This window comes from Manis javanica, chromosome 6, assembly GCF_040802235.1.
Source record: "Manis javanica isolate MJ-LG chromosome 6, MJ_LKY, whole genome shotgun sequence".
Lineage (NCBI taxonomy): Eukaryota > Metazoa > Chordata > Mammalia > Pholidota > Manidae > Manis > Manis javanica.
In genome coordinates this window covers 148,682,996-148,704,502 of record NC_133161.1, presented here as the reverse complement: position 1 = coordinate 148,704,502, position 21,507 = coordinate 148,682,996, and the positions used below count along the sequence as shown (strand labels likewise).

The 21,507-nt window shown below is 44.8% G+C and overlaps 1 protein-coding gene across 15 annotated transcripts in view; it reads right to left on the bottom strand.

Moving 5' to 3' along the window:
* The window catches only part of USP28 (ubiquitin specific peptidase 28), a 59,355-nt gene extending 50,743 nt beyond the window's left edge, over nucleotides 1–8,612 (bottom strand). For 13 of the 15 annotated variants that reach the window (XR_012132772.1, XR_005054295.2, XM_073239761.1 and 10 more), the window contains exon 1: nucleotides 8,489–8,612. Coding sequence is in view for 10 of the 15 variants with exons in the window: in XM_073239761.1 (XP_073095862.1) it covers nucleotides 8,489–8,545 (57 nt within the window). In the remaining 5 variants the exon portion in view is untranslated. Of the gene's footprint in view, nucleotides 1–7,866; nucleotides 7,887–8,488 lie in introns of those variants that run through there. The other 2 variants (XM_017668447.3, XM_073239763.1) reach the window with 2 other exon arrangements.
* Nucleotides 8,613–21,507: the final 12,895 nt, after the last annotated feature.

Sequence of the window (21,507 nt, the reverse complement as noted above, 5' to 3'; positions counted from 1 at the left end):
TTGTGTGAGAGACTTGACTCAAAAGCTTATAGAGGCAGCCATAAACAAGATTAGAGAAATTTGAGAAAGGACCAAGCGTAAATTAAAATACATTACTGCGAATAAAATCAGAAATTCTTAAATAAAAAGAGGGGGGAAATGTTAGGAAAGAGTATAAAACCTAAATGTGATTTATTCCCACTAGGATGTTTAAGCATTTTAACAGTAAGGTATTAACAAAGGGCCACGTGGTGGAAGCTGCTAGGGCTGAGAGTGGGGGTGGGGGAATTGATAAGGGCCTGGCTATACCTGCTTGAGTTTTTTAAATCTACCAATAATAAGACATGTAAAGGAAAGATATAACAGGCTTAGGCAACGTTCGGGGAATACTGTGAACCCTGTAGTAGTCAGCCAATGAGGAACCAGGGGAGGGACGCAGGCACTAGGAGATAAATTATTGGTGTCAAACTCCCCAGGTGTGCCTGCCCACCAGACCCCCGATCTTGCAAGACCATCATTAAAGCCTCGCTCCGCTGTTCTCTTTGTCTCCATGTCCACTTATTGAATTTGGACCAGTGAGCATATTTCTCACAACAAAATCTAACACCTTTTCATAACAAAAACAACCAGAAAACTAGGAATAGAATGCAATCTCCTCAACATGCTAAAGGGCCTTTACTTGAAAAACCTCACAGCTAACATTATACTAAATAGTGAAAGACTGAAAGCTTCCCTCCTAAAATCAAGAACAAGACAAGGATGCCCACTTTCACCAATGCGATTCTACACTATACTGTAAATTCTAGCTAGAGCAATTAAGCAAGAAAAATAAAAGTTCTATCCATATCCAAATTAAAACTATCCCTATTCACAGATGACTATATATAAAATCCCAAAGAATCTACAAAATAGTTGCTACAGCTAGTAAACAAACTCAGCAAAGTCATAGGGTACAAGATCAACATGCAAAAATCACTTGTATTTCTACACAGCAGCAAGGAACAATCTGAAAAGGGAATTAAAACAGTTCTACTTACAATAATACCCAAAAGAATAAAACACCTAGGAATAAATTTAACCAAAGAAGTGAAAAGACTTGTACACTGAAAAGTACAAAATACTGCAAAAGAAGCTAAATGAAACCTAAATAAATGGAAAGACATTCAGGCTCATGAGTGGAAAGACTGGATTAGTCAGGGAGGGTTCTCCAGAGAAAAGAGCCCATGGTGTATGTGTGTTTCTGTAAAGGAACCCCATATTCCTAATTTCGGGGTAGGGGTGGGTAAAGTAATTTGTCTTAAGGAATTGGCTCTTGCAATTATGAAGGCTGAGAATTCCCAAGATCTGCAGCTGGCAAGCTGAAGCCCCAGGACAGCTGAGATGGTATAAGTTCCAGGCTGAGGGCAGAAGACCAGTGTCCAGCTCAGCAGTCAAGGCGGTGAAGTTTCCTCTTACTCAGACTTTTTGTTCTACTCAGGTCTTCAATTTGTTGGATGAGGCCCACCGACATTAGGGAGGGCAATCTGCTTTTATTCAGTCTACCGATTCAAATGTTAATCTCATCCAGAAGCACCATCAAGGACATACCTAGAATAATGTTTGGCCAAATGTCTGGGCACCTCCTAGCCCAGTCAGGTGGACACAAAAACTATCCATCACAAAGACTTAATATTGTTAAGACGGGCACTACTATCCAAAGTGATCTCCACACCCACTGTACTCCCCATCGAAATTCCAATGGCCTTTTCTGTGTAAATGGAGAAGCTGATCCTCAAATTCATACAGAATTTCAGTGGATCATAGATAGGCAAAACAATATTGAAAATGACTGAAGTTGGAAGACTCCTCAATTTCAAAATTTACTAAAAAGCTACAGTAATCATGAGAGTATAATACTGGCATATGGATAAACAGACAAATGAATAAGAATTGAGACTCTAGGAAAACTTATATATCCATGGTAACTGATTTTCAACAAAGGTGCCAAGACCATTTGATGGGAAAAAACAGTCTCGTAAAATCAAAAAATGGTGCTGGAAAAACTAGAGATACACACATGCAAAAAAACGAGGTAGGACCCTTATGTCACACTATACACAAAAACTCACTCAAAATGGATCAACAACCTAACTTTTAAGAACTAAAACTATAAAATTCTTAGAATAAAACATAGAGGTATATCTTCATGATCTTGGATTTGGTAATAGAGTCTTTGATATGATACCAAAAGCACACAGGTAAGCAGGACCTCATCAAAATAAAAAACTGTATCAAAGGACATTATCAAGAAAGTGAAAGGACAAGATAGGAGAAAATATGTTCAAATCATAAATCTGATAACGGAGGGTCTAGTATCCAGATTATATTAAAACTTACAATTCAAAGAAACCCAATTAAAATATGGGCAAAGGACTTGAACAGACATTTTTCCAAAGAAAATATACAAATGACCAATAAGCATATCAAACAATGCTTAACATTAACCATTAAGAAACTGCAAATCAAAACTATAATGAGACAGCACTTCACATACATGATGGCCATTATAAAACAGAACAAAAAATGGAAAATAACAAGTGTTTGGCAAGGACATAGAAAATTGGAATCCTGTGCATGCTGCTGGGAATGTAAAATGGTGCAGCTGCTGTGGAAAAGTCTGGCAGTTCCTCAAATGATTAAATATAGAATTACCATATGACCCAGCAATTCCACTTCTAGGAAAATACCCAGAAGAACTGGAAACAGGTACTCAAATACTTGTACATGATTGTTCACAGCAACACTATTCATAACCGCCAACACAATGGATACAACACAAATGTCCACCAATGGGAAAATGGAAAAGGTAATTAGACACACAGAGTGGACATTACTCAGTCATTAGAAGGAATAAAGGCCTGACAGATGCTACAATTTGGATGAACCTTGAAAATATTATACTAAAAGGAAGAAGTCAGATACAAAGGTCACATTTTATGATTCTAATTATATAAATATCCAGGCCAGGTACATGCAGACAGAAAGCAGACTGATGTTGCCAGGGACCGCGGGGAAGAAGGAACAGGGAAGTAACTGCTGAGTGGACACAGGCTTTTTGAGCGTTTTTAAAAATGTTCTGGAACTAGGTGGAGGTGGTGGTTGCTCAGTATTGTGAATATACTAAATGTCACTAAACTACACACTTAAATTAGTTAATTTTATATTAGTTTTACCTCAATTGAATAAAAATTGCACTTGCACATGTACACTCACACACGTGCATACACACACACAAGACCCATAAGAGAGAGGATACTAGGAATATACTGATTTCTCAGGAATACTGGAAGAAGGAAATACTTTTTTAAAACATCTCAAGTTGAAACTGACTACAATCATGTAGCACCCCGCTAGCACCTATTCATGCAGATCTTCAGTTTGGCTTTGTACTCAGGTGTTCTGACTTCCCTTTTTATGGAGAGCGTGTAGATGATGGAAATAGTGCTATGCAGACCAGATTCCATCGCACAGTAGCCTCTGGGAAAATCTCAACTTTCGTGAGCATCAATTTCTACATTTAGAAAATAAAGTATACCATAAGCTTTACAGCACTGGTGCAACTAATCAGTAGTAATGCATATAGGAATTATTAGTAAAATGAGAAAATGCTTTGTAAATGTAAAATATTATGACCTGCCTGTCCAGCAAAACTCTTCTAGAGGTAGAAGCAGAAATACTGATATCCTTGGAGAAAATTTCCCCAGCTATGGTTTTGGTTTTATCACTTACCAGCTGTGTCACTTTGCAAATTCTGCTTCCCAAACACTAAATCCTACTTCGTGTGGTTGCTATACAGATTCAGTGAGAACACATATTAATGTATTTCATAAATGGTCCCATGGAAATCAGAGCTTAGTTTGAGAAAGGCATGCATTGCAGTAGTGGAAAGTCAATGGCTTGAAGTCCCAGCTCTGCTACTTAGAATTTAATCTTGAATAAGCTACATTTCTCATCTGCAATATGGAGGCAAATAGATTTTGGTTTAATATTTATTAGGTTCTTATAAGCTACATTCATATCTGAGTTTCCTCATCAGTAATAAGACATAATAATTCATACCTTGCAGGGTTTTTGTAAATACTAAAAATGTACAGAAAAGTGATTCAGGCAGCAACTGGCACATGGCAGGTGTTATTATGACACATATACGCCTGCTGCCTAGCAGAATGAGTGTGGAAAAGTAGCTATGCAGCAATTGCTATAACCAAGGGGGCTGGTGTGCAAGCAGGGCTGCTCAATGAGTCATTTACAACGCAGGCTTACAAAGGCCAATTTGGAAGCAGTTAACAGCCAAGAAGGCAAACAAGTCGGCCTGTAAAAGAGAAGAAAGGTGGAAGACCTAGGAAACTGTGGGCCCCCAACCCAGAGCGCTCAGGCAGTAAAGCACTGGGGCACTGAGGGCACTAACGGGACACTACAGGGAACTGCAGCCTGAGGCCAGGGCTCTGCCTCAGGCTGTGTGACAAGGGTAAATCAAGTCCCTAAGCTGTTTCTGCATTTGCAAGATGAAGAAGGTTGTATTAGAAAAATTCAAGTATCTTTTCCAGGGCGAATTTTCATAAGAAAAGTTGTAAAATGATATAGCCAACTCAGAAGTGAGGACCAACTATGGTACTTGTGTCTTTGATGAGGCTATGGCAAATGATTAAAAAACATACACGGGAAGTTTTTTGGAAAAAGCATAAGAGCTGATAATAGTGATAAAATCAAATGCCAAATCAAGTATCAACAAAAAGTGACACTGAGGAATCATCACAGACACAAGTCTGAAAATGGGACTCAGGTGGACACGTGGGTAACTAAGGGTCAATAACAGTAAAGGGTCACTCACTACTGGGAGGCCACTAATTTGACCAGAGGGGCGTGGTCCTGGTAACCTCTGAGGGATGCATGTCATTCGCTACTGGCAAAACCTGAAAGCTGGCTGTGGGCAAGGAGCTCGCTGGGCAGCTGGGAGGACACTGATCACACAGAACCACTCACTGCCCAACAACCTGACCTTCTGCCACTTGGTCAGCCTCTCGGCAGACCTCTGGGCAATCAACCCTCTTCTTGCTGGAGCCAAGACCCCACAGCCACCTCCTAAGTGGACTTTTGCAGAAGCGACTGCTGCCACCTGGGGCTCTGCAGCAGAACTGGGGAACCACCTGTCTCAGTCTGGGGTGGTGCCTCTATCAGCCAAGAGCTAATCGTGCCCAAGTTTGAGTTTTCCAAGTTTTCTACATGAGCTGAATTATACCATCAAAATAACACTTCAGAAAACAAGCAGGTGGATTCAAAAACTCAATGCAAACCGCTGGGTGGGGGGAAGAGGGTTTTGTTGTTCTGAGTTTGAGGACTGGGAACCTGGGCAGAGCTGAACGGAAAATGAGAAAGCCAAGAAGCAGGCAGAGCTTCCTTATCACCCAAGGATCTTATCAAAAGGCACTTCCTCATTCAGTAGGTCTACAGTGGAGTCCAAACAGAGTGTGAACCTCTTTGTAGAACTTGCTTATTTCCTAGGTGTAAATACTCCCACTGTGGCAATTTCAAGCTATCACCATGAAGTCAGTGAACGTAACTGGGAAGGGGTGTACACAATCAGCTGGAAAAGCAATACAAGCTTGTACGCCCAAATTTCTCCACTTTTCACCAGCTCCAGGTGGTGCAGATGCTGTCGGCCACGGACCATATCTGAGTCGCAAACAAAAAGACAGTAAAGGGGGGATTGGGCTGTGATAATGGAGACATGAAACAATTCAGGACAGTGAGAACAGTCATAATCCAGGTCAGAGTTTCTCAAGCTCAGTGCTACTGACATTTGGACAGACAACTCAGCTTTGGGGGCTGACCTGTGCACTGTAGAATGTCAGGCAGTATCCCCGGCTTCCACCCACTAGATGCCAGTAGCATCCTCCCCCAGGAAACATGCAAATGGCACTCCAGGCATCACCCATGTACAGTCACTGCTAAAGATTGAAGGAAGGAGGAAAAGGTACCTCTTCCACTAAAAGCTGCTGAAGAGGAAACAAAATGACAACAAAAAACCCAAGATAGACAGCTCTCCTTAGATATCAGCAAGCTCAGTTAAGCAGAAAAGAAGGTTATCTATTCAGAAAGAGTGCAGGGAGGTCAGAAAGTTTGAAACACTGTGAAAGTTCTAGACAGTAATATGTTCTGACCCAAGACAATGGGTCCATCAACTAAGACCAGGGATATCGTGGGCTCTGGGAGTCAGGACTGCCTGGGTTCAATCCCGGCTGTACCACTGACCAGCTGGGTGACCGTGGACAAATTATTTAACAAGTATAAGCTTCATAAGAAAACTTCATGGAGTTGTCCTAGGTACTGACATATGTTGAGTTCTGAGCACAGGGTCTGGCATACAGGACATGCTCAAATAATGTTAGCTACTACTATCACCAGCACCATTACTTTCCTTGAAAAACATCTGCTTCACCGGGCTATTGGTTTAAAGTTCTTTAATGAAACAAAACACATGGAAAGACGCTGCAGGGTGAGGCATTCCTTGTCTGTTTCACAAGTGGTGTGCTCATGGTGTGAGGAGCGTGAGCTGTGGGAGCAGAGCCAGCACGCAAGGACCGATGCTCCAAAACCACAATCAATGAGATGAGGTAAATGGGGATGAAGAGCCAATGAATCAAAAGAAAACAAAACAGACACTGAATTTTCGCTGAAACTGTCAGTTTTCAGAGGGTCTCAGCAAAAGGAATGTGTGATGAACCTTAACGCAGCTGCCAAGGATGACAAGTTTATAAGAATTAACCCGAGTTCAAGATGTTTTTCCTACAATAACAGCAAAGGTGCTGCTGGTTTTTATCCAAGTCAATAATTGATTAAAATACAGGAAACTGTCTGTAGATACTTTCTTCAGATATCTGAATATCAGTCTGCAATCTGAGGGATTCAGCCATATCACAGAGTGTCCTCTTTTAGATCTGGATTCCTACTGAGAACCTATTTCAAGAGTGGTACACTTTTCTCACAAACATCCTTGGGAGGCTATAAAGGCTTCTGTCTGTCGCGTGTACAACTTACCAATAAGGGACGCATTCTAAGTTTTAAACAGCTTGAGTGTCAGGGGAGGACAGCTCTTCTCAACCACAACAAATAAAGACTCTCGAGTGGAAATGCAGAATGGTCCAGAGAACTCTAACGCGAAACCCAGCAAGAGGAAGAAGTTACTACATCTTTCCTGTTGAGATGTGAAAGGTACTTTCCCCATAGAAGGCTCCTTCACCCTGGCCAGCCAACATTTACATGAGCAAAAAACAAAAAGGGCAAGTATGATCCGGCATTCCAGGCTTATCGTCCTTCCGTCCGGGCCGATCACTGCAAGAACAGAGAATGCCATCACTCTGCAGGTGGCCAGGAATCGGGGCGCCGGAGCCCCACGCTTACCAAAAATAGCCGTGACTACAGACAGGCGCTCGTCAGACACCTCGCAAACTCGCAGGCAGCTGAGATAGTGGCCGCTGTCTGGGGCACTGCGGCGGAGGTGAATGAAGATGCCGCTGATGAGCAGGCACGTGGTCTCAGCTGCCGGAGCCCCGACAAATTTAGACATGACTTGCTGTCCCTTAAAATATTATCTTCTCTAACGAAGATGGCTGATAGACGACTGCCTCAAAACCAAGAACCCACCTGTTCTGCAGGCACAGTCCTAGAAACGAACAGAACCGGTATCTGACCCCAGAGGAGACCCTGGCCCGGGCTCGGGCAGGCATCTGCGGACCCCCCCGAGCAGGGCTCCGTGAGAATCAGCACGCCCGCCCCGCACCGGCACTCCGGACCCAGGACCCGGCGGTCCTCCTTCGCTACAGGAGTTTAGGAAGGAAGAGCGTTCACCTTGGACACTACGGGACTCCGGGGGGCGTGAAACGAACACAAAGGCAGAAAAGGCTTCTCACGCCGCGGTACCACAGCCTCGCCTTGTAAATATTTCAGGGAATTCCTCACTTCCACACGCGTTCGCAGCCTCGGCCCAGGGCTCCCACCGTGCCTGGACAGCGCGCAGGGCTCGGGGGCCGGGGCGGCGTTGGCGCTAACGTCCCGGGGCACCCGGGGGCTTCCTCGGGGGCTCGCGGCCCCGGCCCCGCGCGCTGACCGCCATCCCCGCGGCCGACAGCCGGAGGGCCCGTCCGCAGTCCGCGTCCCAGCGCCCAGGAGTGCCGAGCGCAGGGCCCGGGGGCCGCTGCCGGGGGCGGCGCGGGGGAGCCCGCGGTGTGCGGGCCGGTTTCGCCAGGCGACCTCGGTCCGCCCCGGCCGCCAGGACAGCAGCCCTCAGGCGGGCTTAAAAATAAACAGCAGCCACCCCAGCGCGGCCGCCCTTCCCCAGTTTGCCCCGCGGCCCGGCCGGCGGCCCCCGGCGGCCCCCAGGCGCGCGGCACCCCCGCGGCCGCCCGCCCGGCCCATCCGCAGGCCCGCCCCGCGGCCCTGCCCGCCGCCCCTCTCCGGCCCCGCCGCCTACCGAGCCGCGGCGGTCGGCGGCTGCGGCCGCGTCGTCCTGCTGCAGCTCTGCAGTCATGGCCGAGGCGCCGCACCGCCGCCGCCGGCCCAGCGGCTCCCCAGGAGGCCCCGCCCCGCTCCGCACCGCCTCCGCGCCCGAAGCTCAGCCCTCGGGCCCCGCCCCGGCCTGCGTGCCGCGCGCGCGCGCCGGTCACGTGACCCCGGCCCCGCCCCGCCTAACGGTCGCAGTCACCGCCCGGGGCGGTTGCGTCACGTGGGCCGGCGCCCGGCAGGTGGTTTTGCCGCGCGACCCCCGGCCTCGCTACCTGCTCCTTCGTTGGCCGCCGCTCGGGCTCAGAACTCCCCGCAGCCGAGTGGAAGCTGCTGCCATTTGGGAACCTGTCTGGGGCCGCCCAGCGGAAGCTCCCCCGGCCTCGTGGCTGCTCCGGAGGCCGGCGATGCGGACCGCGGGCCGGCCAGGCCGGGGAAGAGCGGGCCGGGCGGCCGGAACCTCGGCTCGCCCGTGCCCAGCGTGGCGCCCCAACGTCCACCTCGACATGGCGATTGCCAAGATGTCCCGTTTTATACTTTCTGGAGTTCAAACTAGAATTTTGTAGTATTTCGTTAAGTTTGGACCAGATGCTCAAGGTAACGCACTGAGAGCTAAGTGACCCCAGTTGGTCGCATTTTCAACAATTTAATGGAAATCGTAACTACTCACCATGTTTCCCATCCATTCACATGTCTCGGGACCACCGTCCACGGCACGCTCGGCTGCGCCCCATCTCCTTGAAGCCTGGGGGTGGGAAGGCCACTTTTGGGGGTGTTACTTGTGTGGTTCCCCTGGCGCCCCCAGGCAGAGCTTGCGGCATAACGGGTACGGATCAGGCGCAGCTCCCACGCGAGACCCGATTATTCCCGTGGGCCGGGCCCACGACTGCTGCTGCTCCCTTCACCTTAGACACGGGGGCGCCCTTCCCCGGCAGGTAGACTGGCAGACCGATTGGTATCTTCCACGTTGAACAGGCTGTGCGTTTTTATGTCTGATGGTTTAAGGCATGATTGTGGCTTTGCCTTATTTTTTTCTCACGAGTAGTCAAAACCTGTGCGCACGGCCTCAACTTGGGGGTCATGGCAAAGTAAGCAGATTTCTCAGTCTAGATGATTTTGTAGCATGGCATACTTGTTAGAAACATTACCAGAAAGTTCGATTTGTATGTGTTACCATGTCTCTGAAGCAACTGGTGTTTGTCGTTGCACATTTTCAGCCGTGTTTATTTAATGTAAGTAGGGTGGACACCAAACTCTTATTTATGAGAATTTCCTTAAAAGACCACCAGGGACCTCATAGACCCACATGTCTGAAACAGGTGTATTCAGGCCATTTGGTAATATATAGGCCCCTGAGTTTTGATTAAGCATCTTTCTGCTATATTGCTCTAAACAGAGCTCCGTATCTAATAAATTCTATCTAATCAGTTTGAGGGCTATACATCTTGATAAATCCTCTTAGCCTGCTGGGGTTTAACTACCACCTGGTCCTGGGCATGGGAATCAGCTAGAGACACTCTCTCCAACCAGAGTATTTAATGACAACCACACTTGAGTGCATGGTCATCAGCTGGCAAGCTTTATGGTGATCAAATACCAGAAGGGAGCATCATGGAATTCTGGCTGTAACCAAAGAAAATCCCTTCTTCCTCCTTAGAACCCATATTATTAGATTATTAGTTGATAATCATTTAAAGAGTTTCAGGGCAGGGAGGAAGTGGAAAAATAAGGGGCAATAGCAAATAACTGACAGATTGAAAAAGGGAATAATTTTCAGAGAATTTTAAGAAAGAAATTGAATTTTTTTTCCTTTCCTAATAAACATTTTGCTTCAATGCTGTTATTTTCTGAGTCAATGAATTTCTATTTCTGCTTTTGATTTACCTCAAATCCAAAATAGTTTGTATTATGATAAAAATGATACCATTTCAATGTTTCTAAATACATGGAGCTTGTGTGTGATACATGAAAATGAAGGGGAAATGTTAGGAAAAGAAAAGAGAAAAGGGTAAAGAAAAAAAATGTATACTAATATGTGGATAAAATGAAGGTCCTTGTGGCGAGGACTCTCACCTGGCCCTGGTTCACTACACGTGTGGGCAATACATTGTTACTGACTCTTTATATAGTGCTCTGCCCAGTGCTCTGGGTGACACGGTGGTACGGCAGCAGGAGAGCAGAGAAGATGCTGGAGTGGTGGCAGCACTGAGGACAGAGGCCCATAGGACAGCTGTGCAGGTAGAGAGACCCAGAGGCAGAGACCGGCCTGCTGTGTGCAGACTCACTCTGAGTGGCTGGGATTTTAGTGACTGACCTGCCACCGTGGGAATAATAAAGTTGGGTGTAACTCTTTCACCCCAAGAACGTTTTACTGTCATTTCTTTGGTCACATTGAATCCATAGTGAACTTGCCCAGGGTTGAAACCTACTGGCAAGACATAATATTTCTTCTCTGCTTTACTCTAATTTTTGCTACTGACTTCAGAGCAACAGGATTTGAAAGCCAGTGGCTAAAGCTGATTGACAGGTGTGACTGTTTTTGAGCTATGGGTTCCTTAAATATCCTTAAGGGCCAGCCTCTCAGCAATTAGGAAAATGGCCTTTCTTACTATGGAGGAAAGAATATGGATATTTCTTTCTAGAAGATCTAGAGAAAGAACATGTTATAACCCCAAATTAAAGCATTAGATGATGTGTAAAGTTAAATTGCAGATGTTAAGAAAGTGTTTCAGAAAAGGCTCTTTTTGCTACTTGAAAAATAAATGGGTTTCCCACCTTCCTGAAATGTGCACTATAGGCAAATGTAGTTTGTGGAGATTTGAAACAACTTTCAGTGAAGTTAATGAGTTTATTTGCATTTAAAAGTACTTGGCCTTGATACTCAAAATAGCCCCCTCATGTCTCCTTTTTGTTTCTCTAGAAAATATAGAGAAACATTTTTTAAAAACCTCCTAAAACCTATTTTCATGAATTCTTCAGGAAACCTTTAACTCTTGGGATCTAGTTTTCCTTTTATAAGAATGTGAAAATAACTTTATTTTCACAGATAGAAAGGTAATAATAAAATAGGGAAGTAGAAATAAGCCCATTCCTGCAAAATGACAACAATCATTGTGGTGATAGGATGGACTTTTAGTTCATTGTGCCCAGGTCAGTAATTATCCATATAAAAAATTAATTTTGATGATTTCACTCATCTGTGGAGTATAAGAACAAAGAAAAAAACTGAAGGAACAAAACAGCTGCAGACTCACAGAACCCAAGAATGGACTAACGGTTACCAAAGGGAAAGGGACTGGGGAGGGTGGGTGGGAAGGGAGGGACAAGGGGGAAAATGGGGCATTACGATTAGCATCTATAAAGGGGGGCATGGGGAGGGCTGTGCAACACAGAGAAGACAAGCAGTGACTCTATAGCATCTCACTACACTGATGGACAGTGCCTGTAATGGGGTATGTGGTGGGGACTTGATGATGGGGGGAGTCTAGTAACCATAATGTTGCTCATGTAATTGTATATTAATGATACAAAATATATATATATATATATACCAAAAAAAATTAATTTTGGACCCTTACATCATAAACAAACCAATTTTAGGTGGATTAAAGACTTAAATGTAAAAGAGAAAAAACCATTTACAACACTGTTAACAAGTCTCTACACCTTGGGGATAAAGGAACTTTCTTAAAGTCAGACAAAAAGCACAATCCATAAAAGATTGATAATTACAATTATGTTAAAATTAAGAATTTCTCTTCATCCGAAGGTACCATGAGAAAAATGAAAATATTCACAAACCAAAGAAAGTATGTGTAACACATATAACTGATAACATACCAGTATCTAGAAGAAAACTGCCAAACTTCAGAACTACTAGCATGTTGGGCAGGAAGATCGTTGTGGGGGCTGTCCTGCCACTGCAGGCTGTTCCAGCATCACTGGCCTCCACCTGCCAGATGCCCACGGTTCTCCCCTGCCCAGCTGTGATGGTCAAAGTGGTTCCCAGACATTGCCAAATGTTTCTAAGGGGCAAATTGTGTTTAGTTGAGAATACTGATCTAAACTAGGTGACAAACTCACAAATTAAAAGACAATGCAGTACAAAAAAGGGCCAAAGGTGTTAGCAGGCACTTCACAGAAAAGGAAACCCAAGCTTATGAAAAGATGCTAAACTCACTGGTAATCAGGAACATTGAATTGAAACCATAAAGATATCATCTCATGCATACAATTGGCAAAAATTTTTAAATACCTGTGGATAGAATGAGAGTTCCTGTGGCCAGGATTCTCACCTGGCCCTGGCTGACTAGCTCACTGCACACCTGTGGGCAACACATGGCTGTTGAAGAGATCCACCCAGTGCTCTGGGCAGGACCCTGTGGCAGGGCTGCAAGACTGCAGGAGAGCAGAGCAGAGGCTGGAGTGGTGGCAGCCCCAAGGACAGAGGCCCAGAGGACAGCTGTGCAGGATGACTGTGCAGACAGAGGGGCCCAGAGGACGGCTGTGCAGACAGAGGGGCCCAGAGGCAGAGACCGGCTTGCTGCCTGCAGACTTGCTCTGAGTGAACGAGATTCTAGTGACTGACCTGCCACCCGGAAATAAAGTTGGGTATAACCTTTCACCCCAAGAACATTTTGCTGTCATTTTCTTTGGTCACACTGAGTCCATAGCAAACTTGACCAGGGCTGAAACCCATTGGCAAGACATACCACAATAGCAAATTTGGGCGAGACTGTGGCACAACAGGAGAACACTTATACATTGTTTGATAGCATAAATTAGCACAACCACTTTCGAAGAAAATTTGGCTACTAAAATTTTGAAAAATAAGCCACTAAAATTTGGAAGTGTTCATGCCTCACAGCAAGCAATTCCTTCCCTAAGTATCCTAGAAAAATTCTTGAACATTGCTACTACAATATAGGTACAAAGATGTCTATAACACTTTTAACAGCAGACAAAAGAGGAAAAACCTAGTAACAGTAAAATTGGTGAATAGAGTAATTCAGTGGAACATTATACAGCAGTGAAAATGAATGAATTACAGCTAAGCAATATCATGGATGAATCCCAGGAACGTAGTGTTGCAGGATAAAAAGCAAGTCACAGAAGATGACAAACATTTGTACAGATCACAGAGACTATAAATTATGTCTAGGGAGATAAACATATGGTTAAACTATGAACAAAAGCAAGTATATAGTAAATACAAAACTCAGAAGCTCTGAGGGAAGGGAAGGAATGGGATGAGGAAAGGGTATATAGGGGGCTTCACAGGTATTGCTAATGTTCTATTTTCATAAATCAGCTGATAGGTACATGACGGTGTCATTTCATTTTATGTGCACTTTATAACTACTTAATTGTAGCTCTGGGAGGAAGGGGGTTCCCTGCCCAGGGCCAGTTCTGTATGAATTTTGATGAGACCAAAGGAAACAAGAGCAAGAGGTTGGGGATTAAAGGTTCTATTGTCATAGCCCAGTCCCTCCCTGCTCAGAAGCCCCAGCTGCCCAGCTCTCACCACCAGCACTGCCTGGAGCCCCCCTTCTCAGCTGGCTCCTGCGCTCTGTCTCTCCAGCCCCTGGTGCTCCACTTCCCCCCTGCCCCTTGCCCTGGGAGGAACTCCCTGGGCGGGTCCCTGGTGACGGGCAGGCGCCTGCCCTATCACATACAGAAACTCAGGAAGGGACAGCATCTCCACCCCTCCCCAGGGCCAGACCTCCCGTGAGTGACCAGCAGCTCTGCCACTGGTAAACATCCCACTGACGTGCAAACAGGCTCTTATACGTATATACAATGGATACTATCAAGGCCAGGCAGGAATCCTGGTTGAAAAGTTTCATTTTCCCCAACAAAAGATCAAAAGAAAAGTACCCTAAAAAAATAAGACCAAAAGCATCCCATCCTCACTCTCTAATAACACTTCTGTGCCATCAAAAAATACGGAGAAGTTTCTTCAGCTTACAGAAGACAACTCTTTTATGCTGGTTGATGCATGAGGCGGAGATTTAACAATCTCTCCTAATAAATTGAAATTATAATTGGACTAAGATAAAACAGATGAAAAAACTACCATTCCATTTTATGCAGAGTATGCCAAAAATCCAGATTTTAGATGATGTCCAAGGTGTTAGCAAGGTATTTTGTAAACAGTTTTCCCTTTAGCTCCCAGCTTTTGGGGAAAGACTTCTGTGTCACACTGGGGCCTCCCACAGAAACCAAAAACATGACTTAGTATAAAAACCAGAACGCCACCCAGGAAAAGCAAATGAAACTTGTATAATGCAGCAAGTATATAAATTGGGTCTCCAAATGACTTCGTTTTTGCAGCCAGGACACTGCTGAATTGAAACATCTTCCTCCTCAAAATACCAGAATTTGAAAGCATCAGTGAGGTAACAGTAACTAATACATACAGATTTGCCTTTAGGAATGCAAATCTTTTTACTGAGCTGATGCTTGACTCTGGAAGAAGTGAGAACATGTTTGGAGGAAGATTACTAGCACTTACAGGCTAGTGTTCTGACTGCTCTGCATGTATGAACTCAATTTATCCTCACAACACCCTAGGAAGTAATCGCTGTTATTATTAATACCTGCTTTACAAACGAGGAAACCGCTACAGAGAGGTTAAGTACTTTGCCCAAGATTTTTCTAGTAGTAAAGATAGAGCCAGGATCCTAGGCTTAGCTGTCCAGCTATTTCCTATAGCCTGAGGTAAACAATGTAATTCTGGTTTAAAGAAAGCCTAACTGGGGAAGATGAATAATTAGAAGAAATAGCCTCTAAAGACTTCTTGGAGGAGGTGCCACTTGAGCTGAGTGGAGAGAGATGGGGAAAGCTGGGAGAAGACAATAGGAGTCATGAGACTAGCTATAGTTGGGGTAACCATACATCCCAGTTTGCCTGGGACAATTCAGATTGACCCCTGTTTTCCCAGCATAATTGCTGGTAGCTTCTCCTTTCTCAAACTTTCAGGTTTGGATGACAAATTATATGGCCACCCTACCTATGGAGCAGTTTATTTTGAATTTGCGCAGTGGTCCCAGAGAATCCTACCATGGTCTTTCAGAAAAAGCCAAAATGCAAGTCTCTAGCCCAGTCTGATAAGCAGGCATCATTAACAAGAACTGGTTTATCTGTTGCTGAGGATTCAGTCAGAGGGAGTAGAGGAACCCCATTGAAAATGCTGGGATCTCTGTCCTGGGTCCCCTGCCTTCAGCTTTTCCACTTTTGTAAGCCAATTTCCAATAGCATTTAAGGCCTAGAGGTGCCTGGGGGGCCATCCCTAAGAGGACAGAGACAGTGTGGAGCTGGAAGGAGAGAAAATATTTGACGGTCTCTGCCTGAGGGGTAAAAGCTAACGGCAGAAGGTGAAAGGGGCTTTCGGTCCCCATGGGAGAAGAGAGTCTAGGATTTCAGACCTGGCGTGGCAAAGGCAAGAACTCAAGTTACAAAATGGTTGTCGGTTGTGCTGTTTATGCCTCAGGTCCCCCCGCCCCCCCCCCGAACCATCCACCGCAAGCAAAGGAGCAGGGCGCTCTGCAGACCCTGTCCCTCAGGCCAGCAGACCAGAGCTGGTCTGTGCAAACGCGGGGGGCTGGTACCAGCGTCGGGGGCGTAGAGAGGGCTGCAGCTTCAAGTCGTTAGCCGTGTGATTTAAACAGAGGAGTCTCAGCTTTTGTTCCCTCAGCTTCATGTAAGATGAGCAGCGACCCCAACGACTACTGTTTTATGCTAGATCTCACTAGTCCACAGGGGAGACAGGATGGGACGTGGACAAAACCAGCGCCAGGGCTGCTCACGGCGACAAGGTCCTTTGGCGTCTAGTGATCCTGTCGTGAGCTTGTCAGAAGAACATGATGAAAATATTTTGAACGTTATGAAGTGACACTTGAATAAGTTTTCATTTTTACAAAACAAAATATCTTTCTTGAACTGGATAGGATAAAGGGCCCCTTTTCTTTCACTTTGTGCACATCCCAAATAATGTACACATTCAGAGCAGTTCTAGAGGTTGGAGGAGGTTTCTTGAAACAAAAGTTTGTTAAACAAAATGATACTCTTGTTTCCTTCCTTCTTAGTATTTAGCCAAATAGGAAAGCTCTGACGTGTCTCTGCCTTTCCCACCCATGTGTCCATGTCAGCTGCGAATCTCTGTGCTGCTTACCATGAAAACTAAAAATCTGGACATTTATTGATGAGAGATGTCATCTGCATCTTAAACTAAGCTACTAGAACTAGTTTTCCCTTTTACAAAAGATAGTTTGAAATCAGTTTTGCTTTTCTCACAAAAAAAAACTTATAATTTATGTAGTTACTTGTAGTTCTTATTTATTTCTACTTTGCTTTAAAAATTAATAACAATAATTGTTATTTTTATGCTCATGCTCAGTCCATAACAAGCAATACTTATTGTCCTCTTGTATTACTGACATGGTGTTGCCTTTTAGAATAGATTAAAATTAAAGAGCAAATCTATTAAAAGTCGTGCTTTTGATATGGAGCAGTGAGACCTAGCAACAATTATAAACTAGGCAAAATGGCAAAAGCTTCTTAAGGGGGCCAGAGATTGGAGAGAGGCTTTGAGAGGGAATCAAAATGTGGAAAATAGGCCTGGCAAGGAGTGTGCGCCCCATTACTCAGACAACAGGCTACGTCACAGCATGACACAGTGGTTGAAGAGCTGGAAGAAAACCGACCATGTTTCTGGCCTCAGGAACCATAAACTAGAGCTTATTACAAATATATCCACCCCAGGTAAGGAGGAAATTGTGCAAAGCAGAAGAAAAGAATCCCTAGGTACTGATGTAGACTTTAGCCAAGTCTCTGGTTGACCTTCTACTCAGAAACAAAGCACCTCAAAAAGGACAGAAGGAATCAGCTGAGCTGCAAACTGTAGCCCAACTCAGAACACACAGTTTGCAGTTTAATTCTAGCCAAATTAATTCACTGCTAAAACAAAAGCATCAGCCTTATTTGAGGAATATTTTACGCACACACACACATCCTTCCCACCTTGTAGGTATAACAGAGTCCAGAGTATCAGCTAAATAGCATATTATGAGTGTGTAAGATATGATCCAAAATTATTTAATGTATGAAGAACCAGGAAAATCTGAGCCATTCTCAAAGGAAAAGATTATCAAGGAGGTCAGATCAAGATATTGGAATTATCAGACAAAGAACATTAAAGTATCTGTGATAATTATGCTCTGTGAAGTAAAGGAAAACATACCTGTAACAAGTAAAAAGACAGAAAACCTCAATGGGTGACCTTAAAACAAACAACAAAATGATAAATTTAGAACTTAAAAACATTCAATATCTGAAATTTAAAAAGTCAATGAATGGGCTTTATAGCAGGTTACAGAGTGTGTAAAGGAAAAATTGTAACATTGTCTTATAGAGTGTTTAAGACATGTCTTACAGAATGTATATATTTAAATGTAATGCATATGACAGCTGGAGCATATGTGATGACGGGGCTAGTAACTGGACTAAATGATTGCAAAATGACTATATTTTATGAGAAGATACTACATGATAAGAATGTATATTTCAATCCTTACACCAACCATGGAGAAAATTATGCAAAGGCATTACTAAAAAGCCAGTAATCTTAAATGGAGGCTAAAAATAAAATCCAAAAGGAGGCAGAAAAGTATCAACAACAAAAAAGGGGGGGAGTGGGGAATATAGAAAACATAATAAAATGGGAGACCTAAATCCAACCATATCAGTGATTGCTTTAAATATTAGCAGGTCAAATATTTCAATTAAAAGGCAGAGTTTGACAAAATGAAATTAAAAGCAAGATCCAAGTATGTTGTACATAATAGATGCACTTGAAAGTCACTTGTAGGCTGAAAGCCAGCAGATGGGAAAAGACATTATATGTACAATAGACTAAATGTTTGTCCCCCCAAAATTTATATGTATTTTTTTAAGTATATCACATTCTGGAAAAGGCAAGAACAGAGAGACAATGGAAAGGTGGGTGCCTCCCAGGGAGTTGGGGTGGCAGGAGGGGTGGCAGAGCATGGGGTGTTTCAGAGCAGAGGAAATGCTCTGTATGACACATAACACAGATACATGTCACTGTACATTTGTGCAAACCCAGAGAAGGCAGGACACTGAAAGTGATCTCAATTATGTGATGGAAACTACGGACTTCAGGTAATTATTTGGAGGATTATACTAGGCCTATTTCAATAAAAGAGTGTTGAACAAGTAAATGAATTAACATACATAGTTGTGGTCTGAATTATGACCCTTCCCCCCTCCCCAGTTTCATATGTTAAAGCCCTAACTCCCAGTACCTGAGAACATGACTATATTTGGATATAGGGCCTTTAAATAGGTAATCAAGTTAAAATGGGGGCATTAGGGTGTCCCTTACTCCAATATAACTGGGATCTTACAAGAGCAGATTAGAACACAGACACGCACAGACCACGGAGCAAGCAAGCAGGTGAGCAGGTGGTTGTCTGTAAGCCAAGGAGAGAGGCCTCAGCAGACACCAGCCCAGTGACCCGCAGATTCCTTGATCTTGGACTTCCAGCCTCTAGACCTGGGAGAACATTGATTTCTGTTGTTTAAGCTGCAGGTCTGTGGTATTTCGTTAAGGCAGTCCTAGAAAACTAATACATATGTATTTCCATTTCACCAGCTGGATAGTTGAGTTCAGCGATTATTTATTGAACATCCACTCTATCACCTTTCTGGGCTAGATGTCAGGCTTACCCTAATGACCTCTTGTTGAGTGAGGCAGACAGCATGGGAGCGGGGAACGATGCCACAAAGGCTCAGAAATGTACGCGCACCATCAGCTTACATTCCTCGGCACCCTTTACCTAACAGAGATGTTTCTGGGCACAGACTCAGCACCTGGCCAAACTACTATTGTTTTAACAAAGGCTTTTTAGTCGCAAGTACTAGAAGCCAGCACAAAGCAGCATTAGGAAGTGGAGGGAGAGCAATTTTGTCTGTAGAGGTCACAGAGCAATCTTATGGTAGCACAGCTGGGCAGCCATGGAACCCAGTTCTGGAAGAATCACCAGGAATCAGAACCACCCTCCCGTTGACTATCGCTACATGCAGCCTCTCATCCTTCATCTCTCTCCAGTTCGGCTTTGTTCACCTTCTCGGTGAGTCAGCATTGCTTCCTTCTCTGTGGAAACCAACATCACTCTAGCCCTGGGTCCATGACACCTTCCCAGCCCCAGCACCACCAATCTACGGATTAGAGACTTCCTGTCCTGGGTCCAAGTTCTAAGAGCAAGTCCAGTCATCCACTTGGACCAGATGTTCACCTCCTGTCCTGCTGGCTTTGGACAGAGACAGTGGGATAACTGTACACATATGGCCACTGGAGCTGGAGAAAAAGTCACTTCTCAGAGAAGGCAAGTATAGATGGGGCTGACCTTCCAACAGGTTCCTTTCACAAGCATCCGAATAGAATTTAATAACTGAATGAAGGAAATTCATTCCATTCTTCGATGAGTCCACATGTATTGGTTTAAACTGTGGTTTTCAGACATGTCTGCACAGCACAGTTGCCTATGGAGTTTCAGAATTATGCCAGCGCCCGGCCCCTGCCTTACACCTTAACAACAGAATCCAGGCAGGTCAGGCCTTGGTGATTTTTAAGTTTTTAGACACTCCAGAAGGTCTTAATGTGCTGTTGGAGCTACAAACTCCTTGTTTAGGTTTGACATCAGCATAACTTAGACTTCAGATTTTATTTTTTCATATCTTATTCTGAAAAGATGTGATTAAGTTAGGAAAACTTTATTATGCAAAAACCATTGCTGAGTATTTTGGGAGGAGAAGAGATTCCTTCAGGCAGAACAGTATCCATCTGAAAACAGCTATTTATATTTCTGTATGACGAGGCTCTGAAAATGGTGGTTATCAGGTTCCCTGGGTCTTAACTCCCTTCTGGAGAAAAAAGGAACGTTAACGCTGCCTATAAATCTCTCTCTGCAGTGGAAACCCTCAGCGGTCTTCCCCGGGCCTCTCAGACCCCTTCTTACTGACGCTGTGCCCCCCTCTCGGCTTCTGGGGGCTCTTGCTCCCACGGCCCACAAGTCGAGTTTTGGCTGGGATTTCCCCTGCTCCCAAAGCCCTTTGCCCGCCCCGGGAAAACGGCAGGAATGCCTGGGCCTCGGCTCCCTGCCATGCCGCTGGGGCCACAGCTGGTGACTGACAGGCGTGAGTGACAGTGTGACAGCCGGGCTCCTACCAGCGAACCAACGCTTCCCTGCGGGGCCAGACCGGCCCGCTCCCCCTCTGATACACTCTGGAAGCGAGTGCTTCTGTAATAAACACTTGTACACAAATCCTTATCTCAGGAAGGCTTTGGGAAAGCCCAGTGTAACCCAGTCAACTTCATGGAATTTTATCCTTTCTGACATTAAAATTCTACATGGCTTTTAATAATACCATTAATAACTTTTCAGAGGTGGAGAACCAAGGCTTTATTTATTCCCGTTCTTTGGAAGGGAGAAGGGAAGTTACCTCTTAGGAAGCCACTGAGTCCCTGAGCATCTTTGGAGCTCTGAGGGACAAAGAGGAGCAAGAATAAGGAAGTGGGCCGCAAGGAATTTTAGACAGTCGCGACCAGGGCAGAAACAGATCGCGGGGGTTGGTGTGAGCGCGCGTTGGAGAACCTGAGGAAGGGCATTTAGAGCAAGAAGAAAGTGGTGACATGCACGGAGGTGTGACACGACTTCCAACTCCTGTTAAAGCGAACTGCACAACAAAATGTGCAACAGGCTGGCTGTCTTCTGGGGCTGCAGGCGCGACGGCTGCCACAGGGCGGTGCTCTGACTACATCCACTCCGGTCTCCACAGAGCTTTCCACGCTCCCACTCCTCTGCGCTCAGCCTTCAAAGGCTCTAACTAGAGGTCTGTCACACTCCAGCCATAGTCAGCCAGCCTATTATTAGTGCCCAGCCTTCCTCCTGGAGCAATGACAGTGTA